This window comes from Lepidochelys kempii, chromosome 1 (assembly GCF_965140265.1).
Source record: "Lepidochelys kempii isolate rLepKem1 chromosome 1, rLepKem1.hap2, whole genome shotgun sequence".
Lineage (NCBI taxonomy): Eukaryota > Metazoa > Chordata > Testudines > Cheloniidae > Lepidochelys > Lepidochelys kempii.
The window spans coordinates 129,289,223-129,313,197 of NC_133256.1; the positions used below are offsets into that span (position 1 = coordinate 129,289,223).

Sequence of the window (23,975 nt, forward strand, 5' to 3'; positions counted from 1 at the left end):
GTGAGTTAAAGCTTTTTGATGTTTCACCAAGGCTTAAAAGCAGGCACCAGGCATACTGTACAGGTCTCATTTTGTACAAAAAATTACTATGTTCTTAATTCTAGAATTTAAAGAACTCTGAAATCAGATGCTTTTCATGACTCCCAAAGAAACTAACTAGCTGATTAAGGCAAGACACTCATGTACTTGGATATAGTTTAAAAATTGTATACATATGAATGTATCTGTACAGTTTAAAAAAACCTGACGAATTAATATCTGATTGAGCACCAGTTGAGCACTTAACTTGTATGTTTGCCCCTTCCGTCTGCCCTCTTCTGTTTTGTTGTTTCAGAGTGTAAGTTATTTAAGGAAGGAACCATGCACTCTTGTGTCTGTACAGCTTCTTACACTCTGTGGGTGAACCTGTTAATAATAATAATAATAATCATTAATAATAATTAATAATAATTTAGGAATCATTTTGTCAGCAAGCTAGATCTGTGACACAGTTTGCTAGTGACAGATTGCATTATAAATGGAGCAGTTGTAACAAGCATTGGATCTGTATTTCTGTATTGGGTTCCATGCATGTTTGGTTTTTCAGTTACAAAAAAACTGTGGGTGGATAAGGAATCTTAAATGTTCTTTTTGTCAGAAAGAATCATTCAATTTTTTTTTTTTTTTGGTGGGGGAAAAGTCTGCATATATGCCCATAAACTGCAAGGAAAGTATAACTGTGTGTATGAATACTGTGTATCGTAAGCATTTAAAACTGACATGGGTATTAAATTGTAGATATCAAAAACATATTGGCAATGTGACTGCTTGGAAAAATCATTTAACATAGGCAGAGATAACAAAGACACATCCTAGTTTAAAATATCTTCCTAGTCACAGCCAAGTTTCCCATTTACTCACTCACACCACTGTTTTTTTATAAGCCCCCCCAAAATGGTCCACACTTCCTTTTCCTGGTCAAAATATTGCAAGTGTGAGATGTTTAGCTTATTTTAGATCATATCTTTTAAAAATCAGAAAGATTTCGAAGAAAACAGCCAGGTTTTTAAGCACAATGAAAGTGTACAAGAAAAATGAATTTCTGACACAAAGACCCAATCTAAGGAGCTTATCCTGCTTCCATGAAGTCAATGCAAGTTTTGCCATTTACTGCTAAAGGAGCAAGATTGAGACCTAAATGAAATTTGTACAATCGGTACAGCCAAAGAGTGATAGTCCGATCTTGAAGTGGGTGCAAGTAGCCGTAGCGAATAAGCATGGAAATAATTCACTGATGAGATTAATTTTAAAGAGGTTTAAATGGGGAGAAGAATGTTTTGTGAAAAAAGGAGAGAGGGAGTTCCAAGCAGAGAATTAGTTACCACAAAATACCAGTTAGATTTGCATCCATAGGTACAGATATACTGTTAACTGTTTATGCCCAGAATATCTTGAAATTCCTGCCTACCAGATTGCTTCTCAGTCACTTATGTTTGATGCCATATGTCAATGTTCCTTCCTCACTCTGAACTCTAGGGTACAGATGTGAGGACCTGCATGAAAAAAACCCTAAGCTTATTTTTACCAGCTTAGGTTAAAACTTCCCCAAGGTACAAACTATTTTACCTTTTGCCCCTGGACTTTATTGCTGCCACCACCAAGCGTCTAACAAATATATAAAAAGAGCCCGCTTGGAAATGTCTTTCCCCACCAAAATCCCCCCAAGTCCTACACCCCCTTTCCTGGGGAAGGCTTGATAAAAATCCTCACCAATTTGTACAGGTGAACACAGACCCAAACCCTTGGATCTTAAGAACAATGAAAAAGCAATCAGATTCTTAAAAGAAGAATTTTAATTAAAGAAAAAGTAAAAGAATCACCTCTGTAAAATCAGGATGGTAAATACCTTACAGGGTAATCAGATTCAAAACACAGAGAATCCCTCTAGGCAAAACCTTAAGTTACAAAAAGACACAATAATAGGAATATACATTCCATTCAGCACAACTTATTTTATCAGCCATTTAAACAAAACAGAATCTAATGCATATCTAACTAGATTGCTTATTAACCTTTTACAGGAGTTCTGGCCTGCATTCCTGCTCTGGTCCCGGCAAAAGACAACACACAGACAGCGAACCCTTTGTTTCCCGCCCCCCTCCAGCTTTGAAATTATCTTGTCTCCTCATTGGTCCTTTTGGTCAGGTGCCAGCGAGGTTGTCTTAGCTTCTTAATCCTTTACAGGTGAAAGGGTTTTTTTCTCTGGCCAGGAGGGATTTAAAGGTGTTTACCCTTCCCTTTATATTTATGACACCATAGATATACATTTGGTCAGATTTTCAGCTGGCGTAAATCATGTTGCTCTATCAAAATCAATGGAATTATACTGATGTACACAAACTGAGGATCTGGTCCAATTATTTTGAATATGTGTAACTGTGTGGCAAAATTTGGACAGCAATATTTTTAATATGCTGTATCAGCTGGAAAGTTTGTAGCTTGTCTTTCAGATTGCAAGTTGATTTGGAAGTCATAGTGAGGAAATAAAAATGGAGCCCTGTGATGTCCTATTTATATTAATTTGCCAGTTTTGAATCACACTCACACTTACAAAGTGTGAGCCCCACTTGCTGTTCTACTACAGTGGCATTACTACTGGGCATATTTGTGGTGACAATCAATGATACTGATGCACAAAAAGAAGTAAAGAAAAGACACGTAGATTGCTTTCTGTGGCATTCACAAGGCAATAAATGGCGGGGGGGAGGAATTATGGAGCTGAATCTCATTTTTTACTAAGGTAAAAGTAGGCTATAAAGTAGGGGTACAACTTAGACCCACATGAAGAACTAGAGCAGACTAAAGAGACCTTAGTGTCAATAAGAATCAGGCCCTACAACAGAGAGAATAAAATAAATATGTAGATAATATCACGGATAGTTAAGTATATATTTAAGAATGTCTAATGACATATTTACATGACTTTTCTTTACTGAATTGGAATAATTGCATGTTTCATGTCAACATAAACATTTCTTGCTGTACTTTCAGCAAAAGAAACTTAGATATGTTGAAACTGAAAGCTCTCTCTTAGTGTGCATACAGGATAGCGGCAATACATTTTCAAAGGAGATTTAACAGAAGTGCTCCAGTTAATAAAAAAGGAGTTAAATTGTTATTGTCAAATCGCCCTCCCACCTACTAGCTGAGATGCCATTCCATTTTCAAGGTTGCAGTAGAAGCAGTCAGTATTCTCCTCAAAGAGGCTTGGCATGAGATAAATGACTGTCTTTAAAAGATCAAAGGATATTAATAGGCAAGACTCCTCTCCACCTGACAGACAGCTGTCAGTCAGAGCTTGTCAATTTGAGCTGCAAACTGTAAAGAGGAAATTTTGTTAACCCTGTAACATACCTAAACCACTGCCCACAGCTGGAATACCAAATGTTATGCTTATTGCTGAAAGCAGCTAGAAGAGCCTTTCTGAAACCTTAGTGCAATTAACAGACCAGGATGTGGGGGGATCAAGGGGTGAGAGTGAGTGACCACAAGGAGCAAACATGACCCTGTGCCCTCCTGACTTGACCTTTTTCTGAAGCATGTGGTTTTGCAAGATGGAAAGTCTGGCAATAGTTAACTATTGCTGAGTGAAATAAAGCTGGTTACCTGGTGGAAAGCAACACACTACAGACTGGAAAACTGCATACTTAATTTAGCTTCTGCTCAGCCATTTTTTTTTGTTGATAAACAAGCTATGTAATACTAACAAATTGGATATAAAAAGAGAAGAAATCTGATCTCAATGGACACTTGGACACCTGTCAAGTTTCCCTGCAGACACAAGGCTGGCCACCGGACGTCTACAGTTATCCATGTGAGACATCCTCAAGACCCTGGGTGAATATGAATCTGGGGGTAATTTGAGGTACTCTACTAACCTGTTGCAGATGTGTGTAAGTGTTGGAGACTAACTAAAGTAAAGCACTTTTGTTTGCCTGTTTGTATCAACTATATCAGCCGGATGGCTGTGTCCCCATTGATTTATTTCCTGCCACCGCCTTGCAAAGAGTAAAGTTACCAAGAGCTTTGGGTTCAGCAAAACCCTGGGTAACAAAACCAGTGAATGATTTTGAGTGTACCTCTTCATGAAAGTTAGATCTTTGTCACAGTGGCTTTTTTTAATATTATTCTTTTACAACTGTCATCCCATGAAAATAAGCCTTTGTTATGGATGTGGTGATGGTCACCTTTAATAGTACTGGTGTAAATCTAGCACTGCTGTGTTGTTAGAAACTGACAGTTTGTATGCAATTTAAGGTTCGCGCATGGCCCCACAGTATGCCAACATTTTTATGGCTGACTTAGAACAACGCTTCCTCAGCTCTCGTCCCCTAACGCCCCTACTCTACTTGCTCTATATTGATGACATCTTCATCATCTGGACCCATGGAAAAGAAGCTCTTGAGGAATTCCACCATGATTTCAACAATGTCCATCCCACCATCAACCTCAGCCTGGTCCAGTCCACACAAGAGATCCACTTCCCGGACACTACAGTGCTAATAAACCATGGTCACATAAACGCCACCCTATACCAGAAACCTACTGACTGCTATTCCTACCTACATGCCTCCAGCTTTCACCCTGACCACACCACACGATCCATTGTCTACAGCCAAGCTCTGCGATACAACCGCATTTGCTCCAACCCCTCGACAGAGACAAACACCTACAAGATCTCTATCAAGCATTCTTACAACTACAGTACCCACCTGCGGAAGTGAAGAAACAGATTGATAGAGCCAGAAGAGTTCCCAGAAGTAACCTACTACAGGACAGGCCTAACAAAGAAAATAACAGAACGCCACTAGCCGTCACCTTCAGCCCCCAACTAAAACCCCTCCAACGCATTATTAAGGATCTACAACCTATCCTGAGGGATGACCCAACACTCTCACAAATCTTGGGAGACAGGCCAGTCCTTGCCTACAGACAGCCCCCCAACCTGAAGTGAATACTCACCAGCAACCACATACCACACAACAGAACCACTAACCCAGGAACCTATCCTTGCAACAAAGCCCGTTGCCAACTGTGCCCACATATCTATTCAGGGGACACCATCACAGGGCCTAATAACATCAGCCACACTATCAGAGGCTCGTTCACCTGCACATCTACCAATGTGATATATGCCATCATGTGCCATCTATGCCCCTCTGCCATGTACATTGGTCAAACTGGACAGTCTCTATGTAAAAGAATAAATGGACAAATATCAGATGTCAAGTATTATAACATTCATAAACCAGTCGGAGAACACTTCAATCTCTCTGGTCACGCGATTACGGACATGAAAGTTGCAATATTACAACAGAAAAACTTCAAATCCAGACTCCAGCGAGAGACTGCTGAATTGGAATTCATTTGCAAATTGGATACAATTACCTTAGGCTTGAATAGAGACTGGGAGTGGCTAAGTCATTATGCAAGGTAACCTATTTCCCTTGTTTTCCTAACCTCTCCCTCCCCCTCCCCCCCCCAGTTCCTCAGACGTTCTTGTTAAACCCTGGTTTGTGCTGGAAATGGCCCACCTTGATTATCATACACATTGTAAGGAGAGTGATCACTTTACATAAGCTATTACCAGCAGGAGAGTGGGGTGTGGGGAGAGAAAACCTTTTGTAGTGATAAACACCCATTTTTTCATGATTTGTGTGTATAAAAACATCTTCTGTATTTTCCACAGTATGCATCCGATGAAGTAAGCTGTAGCTCATGAAAGCTTATGCTCAAATAAATTGGTTAGTCTCTAAGATGCCACAAGTACTCCTTTTCTTTATGCAATTTAAGTTATCTCTGATACTAACAGCTGAAAATCTATTTTTTAAGTAATGGGAAGAATATATGAGAAATTGTGTTATTCCCAGTTTATGGTAACAGTCTTTATTTTGTGAATTCTTCTTTCCCAAATAATCTCCCAGGTCCAGATCCTCAAACACCTACTGAAATAATGTGAGTGAGGCACCTAAATACCTTTGAGTATCTGGACTTAATTAGAGCTGAACAGATAAAAATCCAATACAAAACAAATCATCTGCCTAGTAGAAGTATTTAACTAAAGGACAAACAATATTGTATTAGAAATGTTGGGGAAACTTTTAAAACATCACTTAATATTGGGGCTTGCCTACTATAGATAGCCCTTAATGATTTGCCAGTACAGAGCATAGGTGAGACAGTATCATAAACCTAAACAACAAATAACTGACCTTGAAATTCAAGTTGAAATGGGTTTGTTTTCTCTTGAACTTTAAATGTTGACATGCTCTAAAAATTTTTAATTTGACTTAAAAGAGTCTGCTAAATAATTTGTAGCTACAGTAATTAAAGATTCTGTTAACAGGAGACTTGGCTTATAGTCTAGCAAAGTCCAACAAGTCATAAGGATAAGAGTGATATTCTATACCTTGCAATAAATTGATCGCTTATAAAAAACATTTTTCTTTAGGGATTTTTTTGCTCATAAAGTTTATCCAGCATTTTACAGAATTAGTAAAAAAAAAAAAATAATAAATAAGCCAATATAAACATGGGCAGACAGAGATAAGAGAGAGAAAATGAGAACCAAGGACCCAGATTGTCCCCTCCCACAAGAACCTATAAGACAAATGGGAAGTGTAGTCCATCTAGAGAACCTGGCCTATTGAGTAGAATCTGAATTACATGACGCATTTGAGTTATCACTCCCAAGGCATCGTGGCATATTTCCAAAGCATTGATGTATAATTTTTTTCAGCTGAAATGTGTTCAGTTTTTCAACAAAACATCAACATTTTCTGCAGAAAGCAGACATTTTTATGAGGAAAAATTCTCCTAGTCCATAAATCAATTTTCCAAAAATTCACCTAGTCCATAAATCAAAAATAGTTTTGATTGAAAACTTTTGATGAGCTTTAGCCAATGTATGCTCATAGAATTAAGACAGGATGCTTTTTTTTTTTCTAAAATATATGCTCTGGGAGTTATTTTGGGTAAGCTCTATTGCCTGTGATATACAGGAGGACAGACCAAAAGATCACAGTGGTCCATTCTGGCCTTGGAATCTATGAATTCTTGGCCTGCAGAAGGGAGACGTTTTACTACAGATCTCTCATGGAAACAGCCACGGCCAATGGGAAGGGAGTGAAGTGAACAGATACATAAATACACCAGAATAATTTGTTTGTTTTTCTTTAGAATGATGTATGGGAATTTTAGCAATTTCTTTCATCAGGGGGCTTTTGACAGGTTTTACAGGCCCTTTAGAGCTGAAAAAGAGATCCTTCTTAGTTTAAAGGTTAAAAGTTTATTGCATTGTTTTCCTTACCTCATGTCAAAGTATGGCTTTCTGGCTCAGCACGTTAATATTGTATTTTGTTGTGGTGGTGTTTTTTGTTGTTGTTTTTTTAGAGGGGCGGGGGTTGTTTTTTGTTTTTAACCACCTGAAGTTCAATAAGTACAAACAGTATGGGATGGGAAATGTACAACAGAAAAAAACTGCTCTGACCTGTGTGTTGCAAGGTGCCAATCTAGACACACTGTACCATAGCTGCTCTTATGGTTCAGCTGAAAATTACAGTGTTGTAGTATTATAACAATAAGCACAACTAGTCATTGTTAATACTCTTGAGTAATGTCCCTCACACTAGGATTGTAATGCAAAAATCCATACTTATCTAAGATTTCCCTTCAGTTCCCTTCCCTCAATTCCCTTTAAGCCTTCTGGATTAAGACATATATATTGTCAGATCCTATGAAGAGCAAAATTGAAACTTTGTTGTTGTTGTGGGGTTTTATTTTTTCCTTTTTTTATTAGAGAATAATCCAATGAGAAAATGGCTTGAAATGAATGGAGAGTGGATATTGTTACAAGAGAAAAATATTTTTTTCTACCTCTCTCTATATTAGGCATAACTTTTGCGATGCTCTTATGTTCGGTTCCAGGTGATAGCTAGATATTTTTGGCCCCTATTTTTGCTTATGCTAAACCTGGTAGTTGTTAAATGTCCATATGCTGAGCTTGCCAAGAAGAAAGTTGGCTAAGCATCTTGTTTGGTTCGGGGATTGTATATCTTTTAAACTATGCATTGTTCTAGTGCTTCCTGGCAAGGTCAAAGAGAGAAAAAAAAAAAGGCAAGTGGCTAGGTCCATTTAGTGCCTCACTCTGTACAATGATTGTGCCAGTGTTTTTTGAACAGGTATAACAACTAATCTAACAGAAGGGTTAATTGGCTGTATTTCTTATCTTCAATACAGTATGAATTAAGAGTGGCATTTCTAACATGAGATTTCAGAATTGCTCTATAAATATTTTGTTAGTCCTTTCCCTATATAATATTTCTTCTGTTCTGTAGAGCATGCATGTAGAAAGACTTCATTGTTAGAAATGTTGCTAACATTTTATTGCTGTCCAAGTGATTTACTTCTGGATTTTTTATTTTATTTATTTTTTTTATTTATTTCAGGAATGCTGATGCACCATTTCTTCTTTTCCTGTCCTACCTTCAAGTCCACACTGCTCTATATGCATCAAAGGATTTCAAAGGAAAGAGCAAACATGGCTTATATGGGGATGCTGTAGAGGAAATAGACTGGAGTGTAGGTATGTTGCACATTTATCTTAAATGAGTTTAAAAATTTTCACAGATGTTTCTTTAACCTTTATTAGAAATTTGTGACAATTCCACTGCATGCAAAATCTGCTCTGGTAAGGAGAAAACTAAACAATTACTATGTAGTAATACTGATTGCTTAGATGCTGTGTCATGCTCAGGTGCTAGTGATACTGTGTCTCTTGATATCATATGAATTCGGTATAAATTCTGCAAGCTGCAAGTCATCAGACGGAAAGCTGAATTCAGGAGACTTCATAGGGCTGTCATCAAAAGAACTAACGATAAAATAACAGCAAAGTCTTAATATGTACTGTTATTGCTAATTCTTAGTAAGCACAATATATAATGAGTAATTGGTGAAATCAGTCAAGTGGGTCCACTTCTCTGGGCACAATACAGCCAAAAGGCAAATAAGTCACCTCTCAAGGCACGGACTCCCTGATGTCACAGAGAGCAGTAAGTTATCAAATCGTTCAATGGGCCTACTTTATTTCTGGGCATATTGGAATGACTCTCCATTTCTAGAGGTAATCACCTGTGAAAACAACTCACAGTTCATACTTGAAACAATCAGGTGAAAGTAGAACAGTACTAAAAGATAATGATCATCTTGCATTCCTCCTCCCTACCTACCCCAAGCCAATTCTGGTTTTAGTAAAGCCAAGTAAAAAATTACTTTCTTCAAATAAGCAATATTTACTAAATTACTAGAAACAGTCGTTCAATATATCGTCTCAATATAAGATGCATGCTTAATAGTACGCTTTCAAACAATGTATTTTGATTGCAAGCATGTAGAGTTCGACTCCATATACATTTCTATTCATATCAGCATCAAGAAATTCAGACTACAAATGGCAAGGGATGAACGGGCTGCAGTGATTGTTTAGAAAAGTACATAAAGGGATTTGTAATATACATAGGGCAATATTTGAATAGATAGGTAAAAAACATGGAAGTAGTGAAGCATTTTAAATGGGATGAGTATCCTTCTTGTAGGCAACTGGACCTCAAAAACTGTTCTATATATGAAATTTATTCAAGTGAGGGAGACTTGCACTCAATCTTCCTTACTCCCTCAACTTTCACCACTCCTCGTGGTGCTATGGTAAACACTATGACTAAGTTGGTTGTTTGCTACAGTCTTAGCGTTAGACTGTCATATGTTTGGTGAACATCCATGTTGTCATGCTCTCCAAGCCATTAGTATGTCTGTGACATCATGTCCTTTCCTCTACCTCTGCTTCCAGTTTGATGTCTTCATACACAGTAGTAAGAATTAGGCAAATCTAATTCACTACTTGCTACTGCCATTCATTACCTCAGCTTAACTTTGTTCACCTGTTGAGACAGTTTACAGTTGTGGCCACTGAATACAAGCAACTAGTTGGAGACAAAAACAACAGACTAGCTGATCCTGAAGCACTAGTATTGTAGAGTTGTTTACAGATTGAGTGTCACTATCCAACGGTACCACTGGACTCTCAGGGAATACTTTAAACACACCAAGCAGCAAGTTGCAACGTCAAAAAGATATAGTTAAAACAATTTGGGACCTACCAGATAGCCAGGATCTGGCTTTATTCTCCTTGATGTTTTGAATCATATGTAGTCCGTTGTAAACAGAGACAGTTCCAGATATGATATAGTGAATAACCTCTGGTCTTCCACAGACTCCATTGCTCTTTTCTTTTCTTTTCTTTTCTTTTCTTTTCTTTTCTTTTCTTTTTCATTACAATATGTCATAAAAGGATGAGTAGCAGCAGAACTAAACACCCAGGGCCAGATCCTCAACTAGTGGAGTTCTGTCAGTTTATCCTAGCTGAGGATCTGGTCCCACAGTCTGGCTGATTTTTGGTAAGAGTGATTTGTTCTCAGGTTGCCTATTAGCTTCAAATGAAAGGAAAATTTTAAGTTCTTATAGATACATTCTTTCCATAATTACAACTATAAAGAAAAGAACTGTTGCTGGGATGTTCAAAGGAGCCTGAGGTAGTTGGGTACCCACCTCCCATGGAAATAGGCACCTAACTTCCCTAGGCTCTTTTAAAAATCAAAGTTTAAATGCCTGAGAGTAAGCATAGGTCTGACAAACTAGACATTTAATGTATTGCTCACATCAGTGGTCAGCATGCCGACTTTGATTTCTACGCTGGTACTTCAGCATCTGTGCTAGGAAATACAAGCAATATTAGTTGAAACAGCTGGCCTAAAAAAGTGAAAAACTGCAAACTTCTCTTAAAGGGAAGTTTGATCCTATGTTGACAAAGCACAAGTAACTAGCTACGCACAGAAAAATATAAATGTGGGGGGACCACAGAAATGTCAACTTGACATGAAGGGTTGATTCACAAAAGGACTTAGGCATCTAACCGCCAATATAAGTACCTAAATAACAGAATCAGCCCCCGCTTAGGTGCTGCCAAACACTGTAGGCTTCTAAACTCAATCGATGCCAACATTTTTGCTGTACAATTTCCCTAAGTGCCTGTGTTTCTTCTGTTCATGCACACTGCAGTCCCATGCCAGTTATCCGGATGCCTAACTCCCAGTGTGATGCATGAATCGGGGAAAGATAGGTGTTCCTCCACCTAACTTTCCAGCAAGGCCCCATTTGGTAAGCATGCTCTGAGCTTGCCTACTCTATCAGGCCCCTGTAGATGACATGCTTACACAAAACAGCCAGGGTGGAGGTAGACCTCCTGCATAACTTTTAATCCAGTGGTTAGGGTACTAATCTGGGATGTGAAAGACTCATGGTTCAAGTCCCCACTTTGCTGGAGGGGAGAAGGGATCTGAACTGGGTTGTGTGACCTCTCAGGTGAGTGTCTGAACTGGGGCTATGAGATATTTTTAAGTGGGACTCTCTCAGTCTCTTCTGTTGAAGCTGCTCCACTGTGGTTAGATCATTTAAGAAAAACTGAAGCAGGGGAACTGGACCCTGGGTTTCCTTTCTCCCCGGGGAGTTCTCAATCTACCATGCTACAGAGTCATTCTCATGCTTGCTGCCCCCTCTCTGATCCAATGATTCCTTCACTATTTGTCCACAGTGGAACAGCTTCAACTGGAAAAATTGAGGGAGCACCCCTTCCTCCCCCATCAGAATATCTTATAGCCTAGTGGCTAGGGTATTCATCTGAGAGGTGGCATGTCCCAGTACATATCCCTCTCTCTCTTCAGGGCTTGAGGGCTTGTCTATACTGGCAAGTTTTGTCACCAAAAACTGGCTTTTGGCGACAAAACAGTGATAGTGTACACACTGCAATGTCACTTTTTTTGAAAAAAAAAATGCCTAGGTTTGGCGACAAAAAACTTCCACCCCTGCGAGAGACTTTTGTCTTTTCCCTTCCCTTTATTGTCGACAAACAGCCAATGTAGACACCACAGTGTTGGGTTTTTTTTCGATTTTATTGGCCTCCAGAAAGTATCCCACAATTCCCATGCTGCCACTCTGGTCAGTGGTTTGAATTCTGCTGCCCTGCAGCCAACCCGCCCCTCCCCCTTGCAAGCTCCTGGAATTTTAAATCTCATTTCCTGCTTGCTGGCTTCCCAGAGGAGCTTCCCAGGTGGCTTCCCAGGTGAGCATGGCTAGCTATTGCACCAAACGCGCTCCTGCTTGGACCACCGGTGAGTTGTTGGATCTGATCAGTATATGGGGAGAGGAGTCTGTTCAGTAGCAGCTGCGAGTGAGCCATAGGAATCGTGACACATATGGGCAAATTTCTCTAGAATGCTGCTTTTGCTAGGCAAGCAACAGAGCGGATGATAAAAGTTATGGAGGATCAGACGGAGATGCTCAAGTCTTTGATACAGCTGCAGACTGAACAGATCCGAGGTCGAGCGCCACTGCAACAGATGCACAATTCTTTGCCAACCCCACCCCCCTCTATGCCCACATATTCCTTTTTACTTCACAGCACTCCTGAGTTTCTCCATCGCTCCACCCCCTCTGTCAGCTTGTACAGTGATAGCTGGAGCTACACACAGTTGTTAGGTTTTACCCTTTTTAACAATGAATAAAGGCTAAGGTATTTCTACAAAAGCGTATAGCAATCAATTCACTCTTGGGAACAAGCTTCTAAAGCATTGTGTTGCGTGGATCTTGGGACCCAAAATTGCACAGGGATGCAACAGGAAAGCATCTCCAAAGCAGACATGTGTTACTGCCCCTCACTGTCAAAGTGATTCCTCAAAGCCTCTCTGATGTTAATAGCAGCCCTCTGGGCTCCTCAGACAGCCCTAGCATCTGGCTGTTCAAACTGTGCAGCCAAGCACTCTGCCTTAGTGCTCCACACCTGAGCAAACATTTCACCCTTAGATTCACACAGATTATGCAAAGTGCAGCATGCAGCTATGACCACGGGAATATTATCCTCGGTAAAGTCTAGCCTGCAATTTAAACACCTCCAGCCAGCTTTCAAACAGCCAAAGGCACATTTTACTACCATGCGGCACCTGCTCAGCCTGTTATTAAAATGCTCCTTGCTGCTGTCCAGGTGTCCTATGAAAGGTTTCATGAGCCAGGTTGTAAGGGTAAGCTGGGTCTTCCAGGATTACTATGGGCATTTCCACATCTCCCACTGTGAACTTGTGGTCTGGAAAGAAAGTCCCCACCTATAGGTTTCTGAACAGGCCACTGTTCCTGAAGATGCATGCGTCATGCATCTTTCTAGACCAGCCTGCATTGATGTCCATGAAATGCCCCCCAGTGATCCACAAGCGCCTGAAACACCATGGAGAAGTATCCCTCCCTATTGATGTGTTCCGAGGCAAGGTGGTCTGTGCTAAAATTGGAATGTGTGTGCCATCAATCGCCCCGCCACAGTTAGGGAAACCCATCTCTGCAAAGCCATCTACTATTTCATCCACATTTCCCAGAGTCACGGTCCTATGCAGCAGGATGCAATTTATTTCCCTGCATACTTGGAGTAATACAGCCCCAACAGTGGACTTTCCTACTCCAAATTGATTTGCAACAGACTGGTAGCAATCTGGATTTGCCAGCTTCCACACAGCAATTGCAACACACTTCTCTACCGAAAGGGCAACTCTCATTCTGGTGTCCTTGCACCACAGGTCGGGGGACAGCTCAGCACATAGCTCCATGAAGGCTGCTTTATGCATCCTAAAGTTCTGTGCCCACTGGTCATCATCCCACACCTGCATGACAATGCGATCCCACCAGTCAGTGCTAGCCCAAAAGCGACTACCATATACAGCTGCTCTGTGAATGCGCAAAGCGCTGATAAGTTGCTGCCATCCATATCACACTCGGGTGCCTGTGATTCATCATCTGCTAACTTTGCAAGTAACTCGGCGAGTAACTATGCTGCTATGCGCAATGTCCTCAGACAGCTAACGGCGCATAGGAGAGAAGTGCGGGATCCATCCTCTCTCACTGCAGATGCTGGCACACACTACAAAAGAATGACAGTTGGTAAAACAGCGCGAAAGGAAGCCAGAGACCTTTGGAGGGGTGGGACACAAAGCGGTGCACAGTGGTACATTTTGCACATCCCAGGATGTGCCGCACTCCATTTCAGCATTCCCACAACACCTAGCGACAGACGGTGTCACCAGGCACTGTGGGATACATACCCACAGACCATTGCTCTCGCTGTTGACAAAAGTGCCCCGAATGTGGACACGATCTGTTGACAGAGGGAGCAAATGTAGACATGCTTTGGCGACTTTGTTTTTGTTAATTTTTGCTTGGCGACATTAATTTCATTGAAAAAATTTGCCGGTGTAGACAAGCCCTGAGTATCCTAGCCACTGGGCTAAAAGTTGTCTCCCTCCCCATCATGTACCTAACTTTCTTGTGAATATAGCTCAAAATCCTTAAATTAAACAGAACCTAATTATAGCCAGGCAAATAGAAAGTATAGAAAACCACATTAGAGCAGTTTACTTGAAACTGGACACACCACCCCTCAGCTGAGTACTTGAGCAACATTTTGCTTCTAGTCTTAAACACGGTCATCCATGAGCTGCTCAATGTAGGGAAATGTCACAGAAAATCTTTGTTGGTGGGTAATGAGAAAGTGCGAACAGCTGTAATGCAGTTGTGACTGTCATATTCCAGAGATTAAGAACTTGTGTCAAAAGCAGAAGCATGAAGGTGAATGAAAATTGTTCCCTGATTTTTGAGCCCAGTAACGCAGGTCAAAAAGAAGGATTTTGCTGTCATAAAGTACTTAAAGTAAGGAGGAGGCTTCTTAGTTTTTTCCCTCCAGAGTGAGAATCTTCAGTCAAGGAAAACTCTCCATTTTTTCAGGTTTCAGAGTAACAGCCGTGTTAGTCTGTATTCGCAAAAAGAAAAGGAGTACTTGTGGCACCTTAGAGACTAACCAATTTATTTGAGCATGAGCTTTCGTGAGCTACAGCTCACTTCATCGGATGCATACCGTGGAAACTGCAGCAGACTTTATATATACACAGAGAATATGAAACAATACCTCCTCCCACCCCACTGTCCTGTTGGTAATAGCTTATCTAAAGTGATCATCAGGTTGGGCCATTTCCAGCACAAATCCAGGTTTTCTCACCCTCCACCCCCCCACACAAATTCACTCTCCTGCTGGTGATAGCCCATCCAAAGTGACAACTCTTTACACAATGTGCATGATAATCAAGTTGGGCTATTTCCTGCACAAATCCAGGTTTTCTCACATCCCCCCCCACCCCCATACACACACAAACTCACTCTCCTGCTGGTAATAGCTCATCCAAACTGACCACTCTCCAAGTTTAAATCCAAGTTAAACCAGAACATCTGGGGGGGGGGGTAGGAAAAAACAAGAGGAAACAGGCTACCTTGCATAATGACTTAGCCACTCCCAGTCTCTATTTAAGCCTAAATTAATAGTATCCAATTTGCAAATGAATTCCAATTCAGCAGTTTCTCGCTGGAGTCTGGATTTGAAGTTTTTTTGTTTTAAGATAGCGACCTTCATGTCTGTGATTGCGTGACCAGAGAGATTGAAGTGTTCTCCGACTGGTTTATGAATGTTATAATTCTTGACATCTGAATTGTGTCCATTTATTCTTTTACGTAGAGACTGTCCAGTTTGACCAATGTACATGGCAGAGGGGCATTGCTGGCACATGATGGCATAGATCACATTGGTGGATGTGCAGGTGAACGAGCCTCTGATAGTGTGGCTGATGTTATTAGGCCCTGTGATGGTGTCCCCTGAATAGATATGTGGGCACAGTTGGCAACAGGCTTTGTTGCAAGGATAAGTTCCTGGGTTAGTGGTTCTGTTGTGTGGTATGTGGTTGTTGGTGAGTATTTGCTTCAGGTTGCGGGGCTGTCTGTAGGCAAGGACTGGCCTGTCTCCCAAGATTTGTGAGAGTGTTCGGTCATCCTTTAGGATAGGTTGTAGATCCTTAATAATGCGTTGGAGGGGTTTTAGTTGGGGGCTGAAGGTGACGGCTAGTGACGTTCTGTTATTTTCTTTGTTAGGCCTGTCCTGTAGTAGGTAACTTCCACGGTATGCATCCGATGAAGTGAGCTGTAGCTCACGAAAGCTCATGCTCAAATAAATTTGTTAGTCTCTAAGGTGCCACAAGTACTCCTTCTCCATTTTTTGAGACTTAATCACCTAACCAACTATTAAAATAAATAGAGAGTTTTCCTTCTTAATTTTAGCAGGGGAGTTGACACAAAGGCAGGTGGATGAAATGCTTTTTAAAAAAAAATTATGTTTGAGGCATGTTAAATTGATACTTGATGATTATGATTACAATCCAGGTTCCAAATACTAAGTATAAGCTCACAGGATAAGCTTTGGGATCCTGTATTTCTACTGCTCATGCATGTTTCATGTGTATATAACAGAATTCAGTGCTTAAAGAGTTCATAGTTTTAATGCTGCTTCATATGACATGCCTTGGAGGGTTATTCTCTGACTAGTTAACATTTTAAATTTGTTTCAGTGTAGGCTAAGTACCTTATTATTTATATTAATGTTAGTTTATAGTTGTAGCAGGTGAAATAACCTCCCACTGTAAAAATGAACGGACTATAATCCCTTTTTCTTGCTGTATTTTTTTTAAATAACATAGTAGTGGATTTAATGTGGAAGTCTGAATGGATATGTGCTGAAATTATTTATGATAAAATTAAACCACGCTTGTATAATCACTACAAAGAGTTCTGGAGCCTCCCCACCGTAGCCTTATGTTACAGCTCTGTGAAGACATACCTCTTCAGAGACTCAGAAGCAGAGCTCTCTCTTCTGTTCTCCTTACAGTTGGGGGCGGGGGGGAGGGTTTCCTAACAGGGAGCCTTTTATTCCCCTGTAGAACAATCAGTGCTACATAGTTCATACATAAGGAAGAGCTAAGAAATGCTAGCTATACTCTGGGACAAACCAAACACCAGTAAGGTGTGGCCATTACATTGTGTGTCTTTATTATTATAAAGAGAATTCCATGAACTTCCAAATAAAATTAAAAACAGAATCTCCCCTCCCTCACCATATTCCTAAGCAGATGTCAACAAGGTGTACTTATGATGCTCATTAAGAAAAGGTGGAGGAAACAAACCATTTTGGATATGAAGTTTCTGTTTGGGAATCTCCTTAATAGTGTGGATAGTTAGTGTAGAAGAGAAAATAGGTGGGTCCTACCTAAAGTCAGTTCACATTTAGAAATGAAGATTCTGTAGAAAAACCTGAGTGTCTCTGGATTAAGTTTAGAAGTGCGTGCAACAAGAGTGATGTAGTGGTGGGAGTCTGCTATAGACCACCGGACCAGGGGGATGAGGTAGATGAGGCTTTCTTCCGGCAGCTCACGGAAGCTACTAGATCGCATGCCCTGATTCTCATGGGTGACTTTAATTTTCCTGATATCTGCTGGGAGAGCAATACAGCGGTGCATAGACAATCCAGGAAGTTTTTGGAAAGCGTAGGGGACAATTTCCTGGCGCAAGTGCTAGAGGAGCCAACTAGGGGGGGCGCTTTTCTTGACCTGCTGCTCACAAACCGGGTAGAATTAGTGGGGGAAGCAAAAGTGGATGGGAATCTGGGAGGCAGTGACCATGAGTTGGTTGAGTTCAGGATCCTGACGCAGGGAAGAAAGGTAAGCAGCAGGATACGGACCCTGGACTTCAGGAAAGCAGACTTCGACTCCCTCAGGGAACGGATGGCCAGGATCCCCTGGGGGACTAACTTGAAGGGGAAAGGAGTCCAGGAGAGCTGGCTGTATTTCAAGGAATCACTGTTGAGGTTACAGGGACAAACCATCCCAATGAGTCGAAAGAATAGTAAATATGGCAGGCGACCAGCTTGGCTTAATGGTGAAATCCTAGCGGATCTTAAACATAAAAAAGAAACTTACAAGAAGTGTAAGGTTGGACATATGACCAGGGAAGAGTATAAAAATATTGCTTGGGCATGTAGGAATGATATCAGGAGGGCCAAATCGCACCTGGAGCTCCAGCTAGCGAGAGATGTCAAGAGTAACAAGAAGGGTTTCTTCAGGTATGTTGGCAACAAGAAGAAAGCCAAGGAAAGTGTGGGCCCCTTACTGAATGAGGGAGGCAACCTAGTGACAGAGGGTGTGGAAAAAGCTAATGTACTCAATGCTTTTTTTGCCTCTGTCTTCACTAACAAGGTCAGCTCCCAGACTGCTGCGCTGGGCATCACAAAATGGGGAAGAGATGGCCAGCCCTCTGTGGAGATAGAGGTGGTTAGGGACTATTTAGAAAAGCTGGACGTGCACAAGTCCATGGGGCCGGACGAGTTGCATCCGAGAGTGCTGAAGGAATTGGCGGCTGTGATTGCAGAGCCATTGGCCATTATCTTTGAAAACTCGTGGCGAACCGGGGAAGTCCCGGATGACTGGAAAAAGGCACTTGCATGAGAGGAAAGTGATCAGGAACAGCCAGCATGGATTCACCAAGGGAAGGTCATGCCTGACTAATCTAATCGCTTTTTATGATGAGATTACTGGTTCTGTGGATGAAGGGAAAGCAGTGGATGTATTGTTTCTTGACTTTAGCAAAGCTTTTGACACGGTCTCCCACAGTATTCTTGTCAGCAAGTTAAGGAAGTATGGGCTGGATGAATGCACTATAAGGTGAGTAGAAAGCTGGCTAGATTGTCGGGCTCAACGGGTAGTGATCAATGGCTCCATGTCTAGTTGGCAGCCAGTGTCAAATGGAGTGCCCCAAGGGTCGGTCCTGGGGCCGGTTTTGTTCAATATCTTCATAAATGATCTGGAGGATGGTGTGGATTGCACTCTCAGCAAATTTGCGGATGATACTAAACTGGGAGGAGTGGGAGATACGCTGGAGGGGAGGGATAGGATACAGAGGGACCTAGACAAATTGGAGGATTGGGCCAAAAGAAATCTGATGAGGTTCAATAAGGATAAGTGCAGGGTCCTGCACTTAGGATGGAAGAATCCAATGCACCGCTACAGACTAGGGACCGAATGGCTAGGCAGCAGTTCTGCGGAAAAGGACCTAGGGCTGACAGTGGACGAGAAGCTGGATATGAGTCAGCAGTGTGCCCTTGTTGCCAAGAAGGCCAATGGCATTTTGGGATGTATAAGTAGGGGCATAGCGAGCAGATCGAGGGACGTGATCGTTCCCCTCTATTCGACATTGGTGAGGCCTCATCTGGAGTACTGTGTCCAGTTTTGGGCCCCACACTACAAGAAGGATGTGGATAAATTGGAGAGAGTCCAGCGAAGGGCAACAAAAATGATTAGGGGTCTGGAACACATGACTTATGAGGAGAGGCTGAGGGAGCTGGGATTGTTTAGCCTGCAGAAGAGAAGAATGAGGGGGGATTTGATAGCTGCTTTCAACTACCTGAAAAGGGGTTCCAAAGAGGATGGCTCTAGACTGTTCTCAATGGTAGCAGATGACAGAACGAGGAGTAATGGTCTCAAGTTGCAGTGGGGGAGGTTTAGATTGGATATTAGGAAAAAAATTTTCACTAAGAGGGTGGTGAAACACTGGAATGTGTTACCTAGGGAGGTGGTAGAATCTCCTTCCTTAGAGGTTTTTAAGGTCAGGCTTGACAAAGCCCTGGCTGGGATGATTTAACTGGGAATTGGTCCTGCTTCGAGCAGGGGGTTGGACAAGATGACCTTCAGGGGTCCCTTCCAACCCTGATATTCTATGATTCTATGATTTCTTGATGTGATAGGATTCAAATTTGGAAAAGCCCTTGGCTGACTACAAGTACATATAAGCAAGATACTTATATTACCCTATGACGGTGACAAGCTGTGGACATGATTTTACTGTCTTGGATGGTACTGCCCTATTGAGCGATGTTGGTATTTTCTTGGTGTATGCTGAGTAAATGGTGGTATGTCAGAATTATGGGCAAAAATTGATAAAGGGGCATGTAGGAGAATCAAGGGACAAGATTTGCAAAAGTGTTTAATTATTTTGGGTGCCCAGCTTGAGAAATCAATATTTTCATTCATGACTTGGAATGGGGAGTTTGCTTATATAATCTGTGGATGACACCAAGGTGGGAGGGATTTCTTGCACTTTGGATGCCAGGATTAAAATTCAAAACAGACTTAACAAATTAGAAAATTGGTCTGAAATGAATAAGATGAAATTCAGTAAACAAAAGTGCTTCACACAGGAAGGACAACTCAAATGCACAACTACAAGATGGGGAATAACTGGCTAGCTTGTAGTGCTGCTGAAAAGGATATGGAAGTTATAGCGGATCACAGATTGAATATGATGTAATGTGATGCAGTTGTGAAAAAGACCAATATAATTCTGGGATGTATTAACAAGAGTGTCATATGTAAGACATGGCAGGTAATTGTCCTGTTCTACTAGGCACTGGTGAGGCCTCAGCTGGACTACTTTGTCCAGTTCTGGGCACCTCACTTTAGGAAAGATGTGGACTGTAGTGAGGCAGAGTGGCCTCCCTCTGAGCCTGAGAGCGAGGGACCACTACACTTGCCCTAGTAGGAAGAGCCAAACCGCCCTGCCCACTGCACCGGAAGCAGAAAGGTGTGGCAGGAAGTATGAGTGTTGGGCCCTGCAGCTCAGTTGGGCAGAAGCCAGGGAAGGTGGCAGATGCCCCTAGCAGAACTCTGGACCCAAAACTGCACTGTGCAATGCCCTGCTCCCAGCCATGGACAGGAGTTACCAGGACTGCCGTCAGCCATGTACCCTGAAGAGACTGAGGACCCTTGGACCACAAAGCCCTGCACCAAGACTGTGGTAGGATGTAACCCAGGGAAACCAGACTTTAGTCCAGTTGTGTCGCTGGAAAGCGAGTCAGCATGTTTTGGTGAGATCCCTGCTGACCCAGTGGCAGAACCATTCACCATTGTTAGTACCCTGGGCTGAGACCCAGTAGAGTAGGATGGGCCTGGATCCCCCTACCCGCCTGCCATCAACCACACCCCTGATTTGGCAGCCTGCTTCCCCAGAAGGCTGTGAGGCCCCAACTGTGTTTGCTGGCTGCCTTAGTCAGGAGATCTAGGCTAAAGCCTGCTCCTTGCTGGGCCCCACCCAGAGGGTCAGAGCCTCAGACTGTTTGCTGGCTGCCAGGAGGCTCAGGCTAAAGACTGCTCATAGCTCTGCCTCATCCAGAGGGTCAGAATCTCAGACTGTGATCTCCATGCACCCTAGCCTGGAGGCTTGGGCTAGAGACTGCTTACTGCTCTTCCCCACCCAGAAGCCAGAGCTATAGACTGCTAATTGTTGTTGTTGCCTGATGCAGTGAGTCAGATTGGCCTCCCTCTGAGCCTGAGACTGAGGCACTGCTACACGGACAAATTGGAGAGAGTGCAGAGGAGAGCAACAAAAATGGCAATAGGTTTAGAAAACCTGACCTACAAGGAAAAGATAAACTAACTAGGCATGTTTAGTCTTGAGAAAAAAAGACTGGGGGGGGGGGTACCTGATAAGTCTCCAAATATGCTAAGGCGTGTTATAAGAAAGATTGTTATCAATTGCTCTCTCTGGGTATATCTACACTACAATTAGAAACCCATGGCTGGCTCACACCAACTGACTTGGACGTGGGCTGTGGGACTGTTTAATTGCAGTATAGACTTCTGGGCTCTCAGATCTTCCCACATTACAGGGTCTTAGAGCCCCGGGCCCAGCATGACCCCGGGAATCTACACTGAAATTCAATAGCACTGCAGTCTGAGCTGAAATCACCAGGCACAGGCCAGCCACAGGTGTCTAATTGCCTAACTTTCCTGAAAGATTGGGCTTAATCTTTAGCAAGGGAGATTTAGATTAGATGTTAGAAAGTTTTCCCCTAACTATAAGGATAGTTAAGCACTGCAGTAGCATTCCAAGGGAGGTTGTGGAATCCCCGCCATTGGAAGTTTATAAGAACAGGTTCAACAAACCTGTCAGGGATGGTCTAGGTATACTTGGTCCTGCCTCAGTGCAGGGAGCAGGACTGGATGACCTGTTGAAGTCCCTTCCAGTTCTACGTTTCTGTGATCCTAAGGGCCTGATCCAAAACCCATTAAAGTTAATGGGAATCATATCCATTGACCCCAGTGGCTTTGGATCAGACCCAACTGTTTAATACTGCACAGCAAATAATTACATCTTTGGAGAAGAAGAGAAGATTTTTGAAATTAGGATTGTTTGAGAAATTTGGGTAGGCAGAATGCAATTAATGAAACTGGAATTTGTCCAGGACACCAATACTAGGGCAATCAGCGACATTCCTACTCTTATGAAAATTATCATGGAGTCTAAATGATCACAAATAGTCAGGAGGGCAGAAGAGGGCCACTTCTTCAGATGCTGAAATATGTACTACACTCTCTCTAACTCATCTGTTAGTGTCTTCCATATGTAGGGCAGCATATATGGTGCATCTATGTTTTATTAATAGAAACCCTTTTTGTATTCTAGAAATCTCATGCCGAAGTTATAAACGCTCAGATTTTTAAACATGAGAGACTATCTCTAATGAGAAAGTCATCAAAGGAAAACGTCATTTTTTATTTTTTATTTTTAAACTACTCGGCACTGAAACTGCATTCCTAGGAAATATTTTTTTTTAAATTTGCTGTCCTATTTCTAGTAATAACTTTTTTTTTATTCTTCTGGGAAATGGTATGACATTCAGCTAAACCTATTAAAGCTGGCCCTTCATTTAGTCATAATATGTGAGCTGCTATTAGTGTGGCTCTCACGGCCATATTTTACTATGCAGGATTTGTATGCAATCAGCGTTTATTTAGAATCCCACTCTATTAATTCTAATACATGAAGGACTCATAAATCAGCAGTAAACTAGTGAACTCTGGATTATATGAAAAAGAACTAAAGATAGAGAGTAATAATATAAGAAGCAAAAACAACACTCACTTATGCCACAGAAAAAATGAATGAGACACTCTTAATTTGTTGCTCTCAATTGCTTCCCTGTACAAGACTCCAGCATAGGGCTGTATGATAGGGGACTACATTTTCATTGGTTTGCATCTTCCACAGTCATTTACACCTATGCAAAGTAGATGTAAAATGCTATTTAATCAGAATGGTAGCACAAAGTGAAAGGCAGCACACAGTCAGGCCCTGGATTATTAAATTCAGGCAGCTAATCAAGACTGAAGCACAAACAAAGCAGATTCAGGAAACTTAAAAGTGAGACTGACAGACCTTAAGAGGATGACATATGTGACATACGATACAGTTAACTTTGCATTTCTTGACATTCTGTTGAGGTGTGTCACAATCCTAACATTTTAGAACAGATTTGGGCAACATGAGGGCCACAGAACCCACTAAAATCCTTTGGTGGGCCGGGGATATGACATAAGGGAGTATGACATTGGGTCCTATCCCCAGAGGACGTGATGCAGGGTGGGTCATTCCTGCATTTGGTGGGGGATTGAACAGTGAGTCTGCCATGCACTCACCCAGCAGTGATGGCTTCTGTCCCACGGGGCTGGGCCCAGCTTCCTGCTTTGGCCCGCTGGCTACACCACAGCATCACATGTTACACACATCTGCATGCAGAGGGGAGGCTCTCCCCCTGCATCACCTTGTCCCTTCCTGGCCCTGGTGCCACTGGATTGCCTGCCCTGAACTGGGCTGTGATGGGCCAAATGAACTGATCTTGTGGGCCAGATATGCCCCCCGGGCCACAGTTGGTCATCCCTGTTGAAAATTAATTCAATTGTCATGAAAGGTGGTTGATTAGCATCTCTGGGAAATGGAATTTTTGTCAGTCCACAAGAATAGATATGTTTTCGATAGTAAAGCACTTCCCCACACTGTTCTTCCAGTCTGCTTTTAACTTTAACATTGGAGGACTATTTCTAGGGCTGAGAAGGTAGTTAAGACTCCAGGCCTATTTAGTC

The 23,975-nt window shown here is 42.0% G+C and overlaps 1 protein-coding gene across 7 annotated transcripts in view; it reads left to right on the top strand.

The window, feature by feature from the left end:
- Positions 1-23,975, top strand: part of STS (steroid sulfatase) — a 178,872-nt gene that overhangs the window by 56,049 nt on the left and 98,848 nt on the right. For all 7 annotated transcript variants that reach the window (XR_012160073.1, XM_073354348.1, XM_073354328.1 and 4 more), the window contains one exon: positions 8,487-8,623. Coding sequence is in view for 6 of the 7 variants with exons in the window: in XM_073354348.1 (XP_073210449.1) it covers positions 8,487-8,623 (137 nt within the window). In the remaining variant the exon portion in view is untranslated. The remainder of the gene's footprint in view (positions 1-8,486; positions 8,624-23,975) is intronic.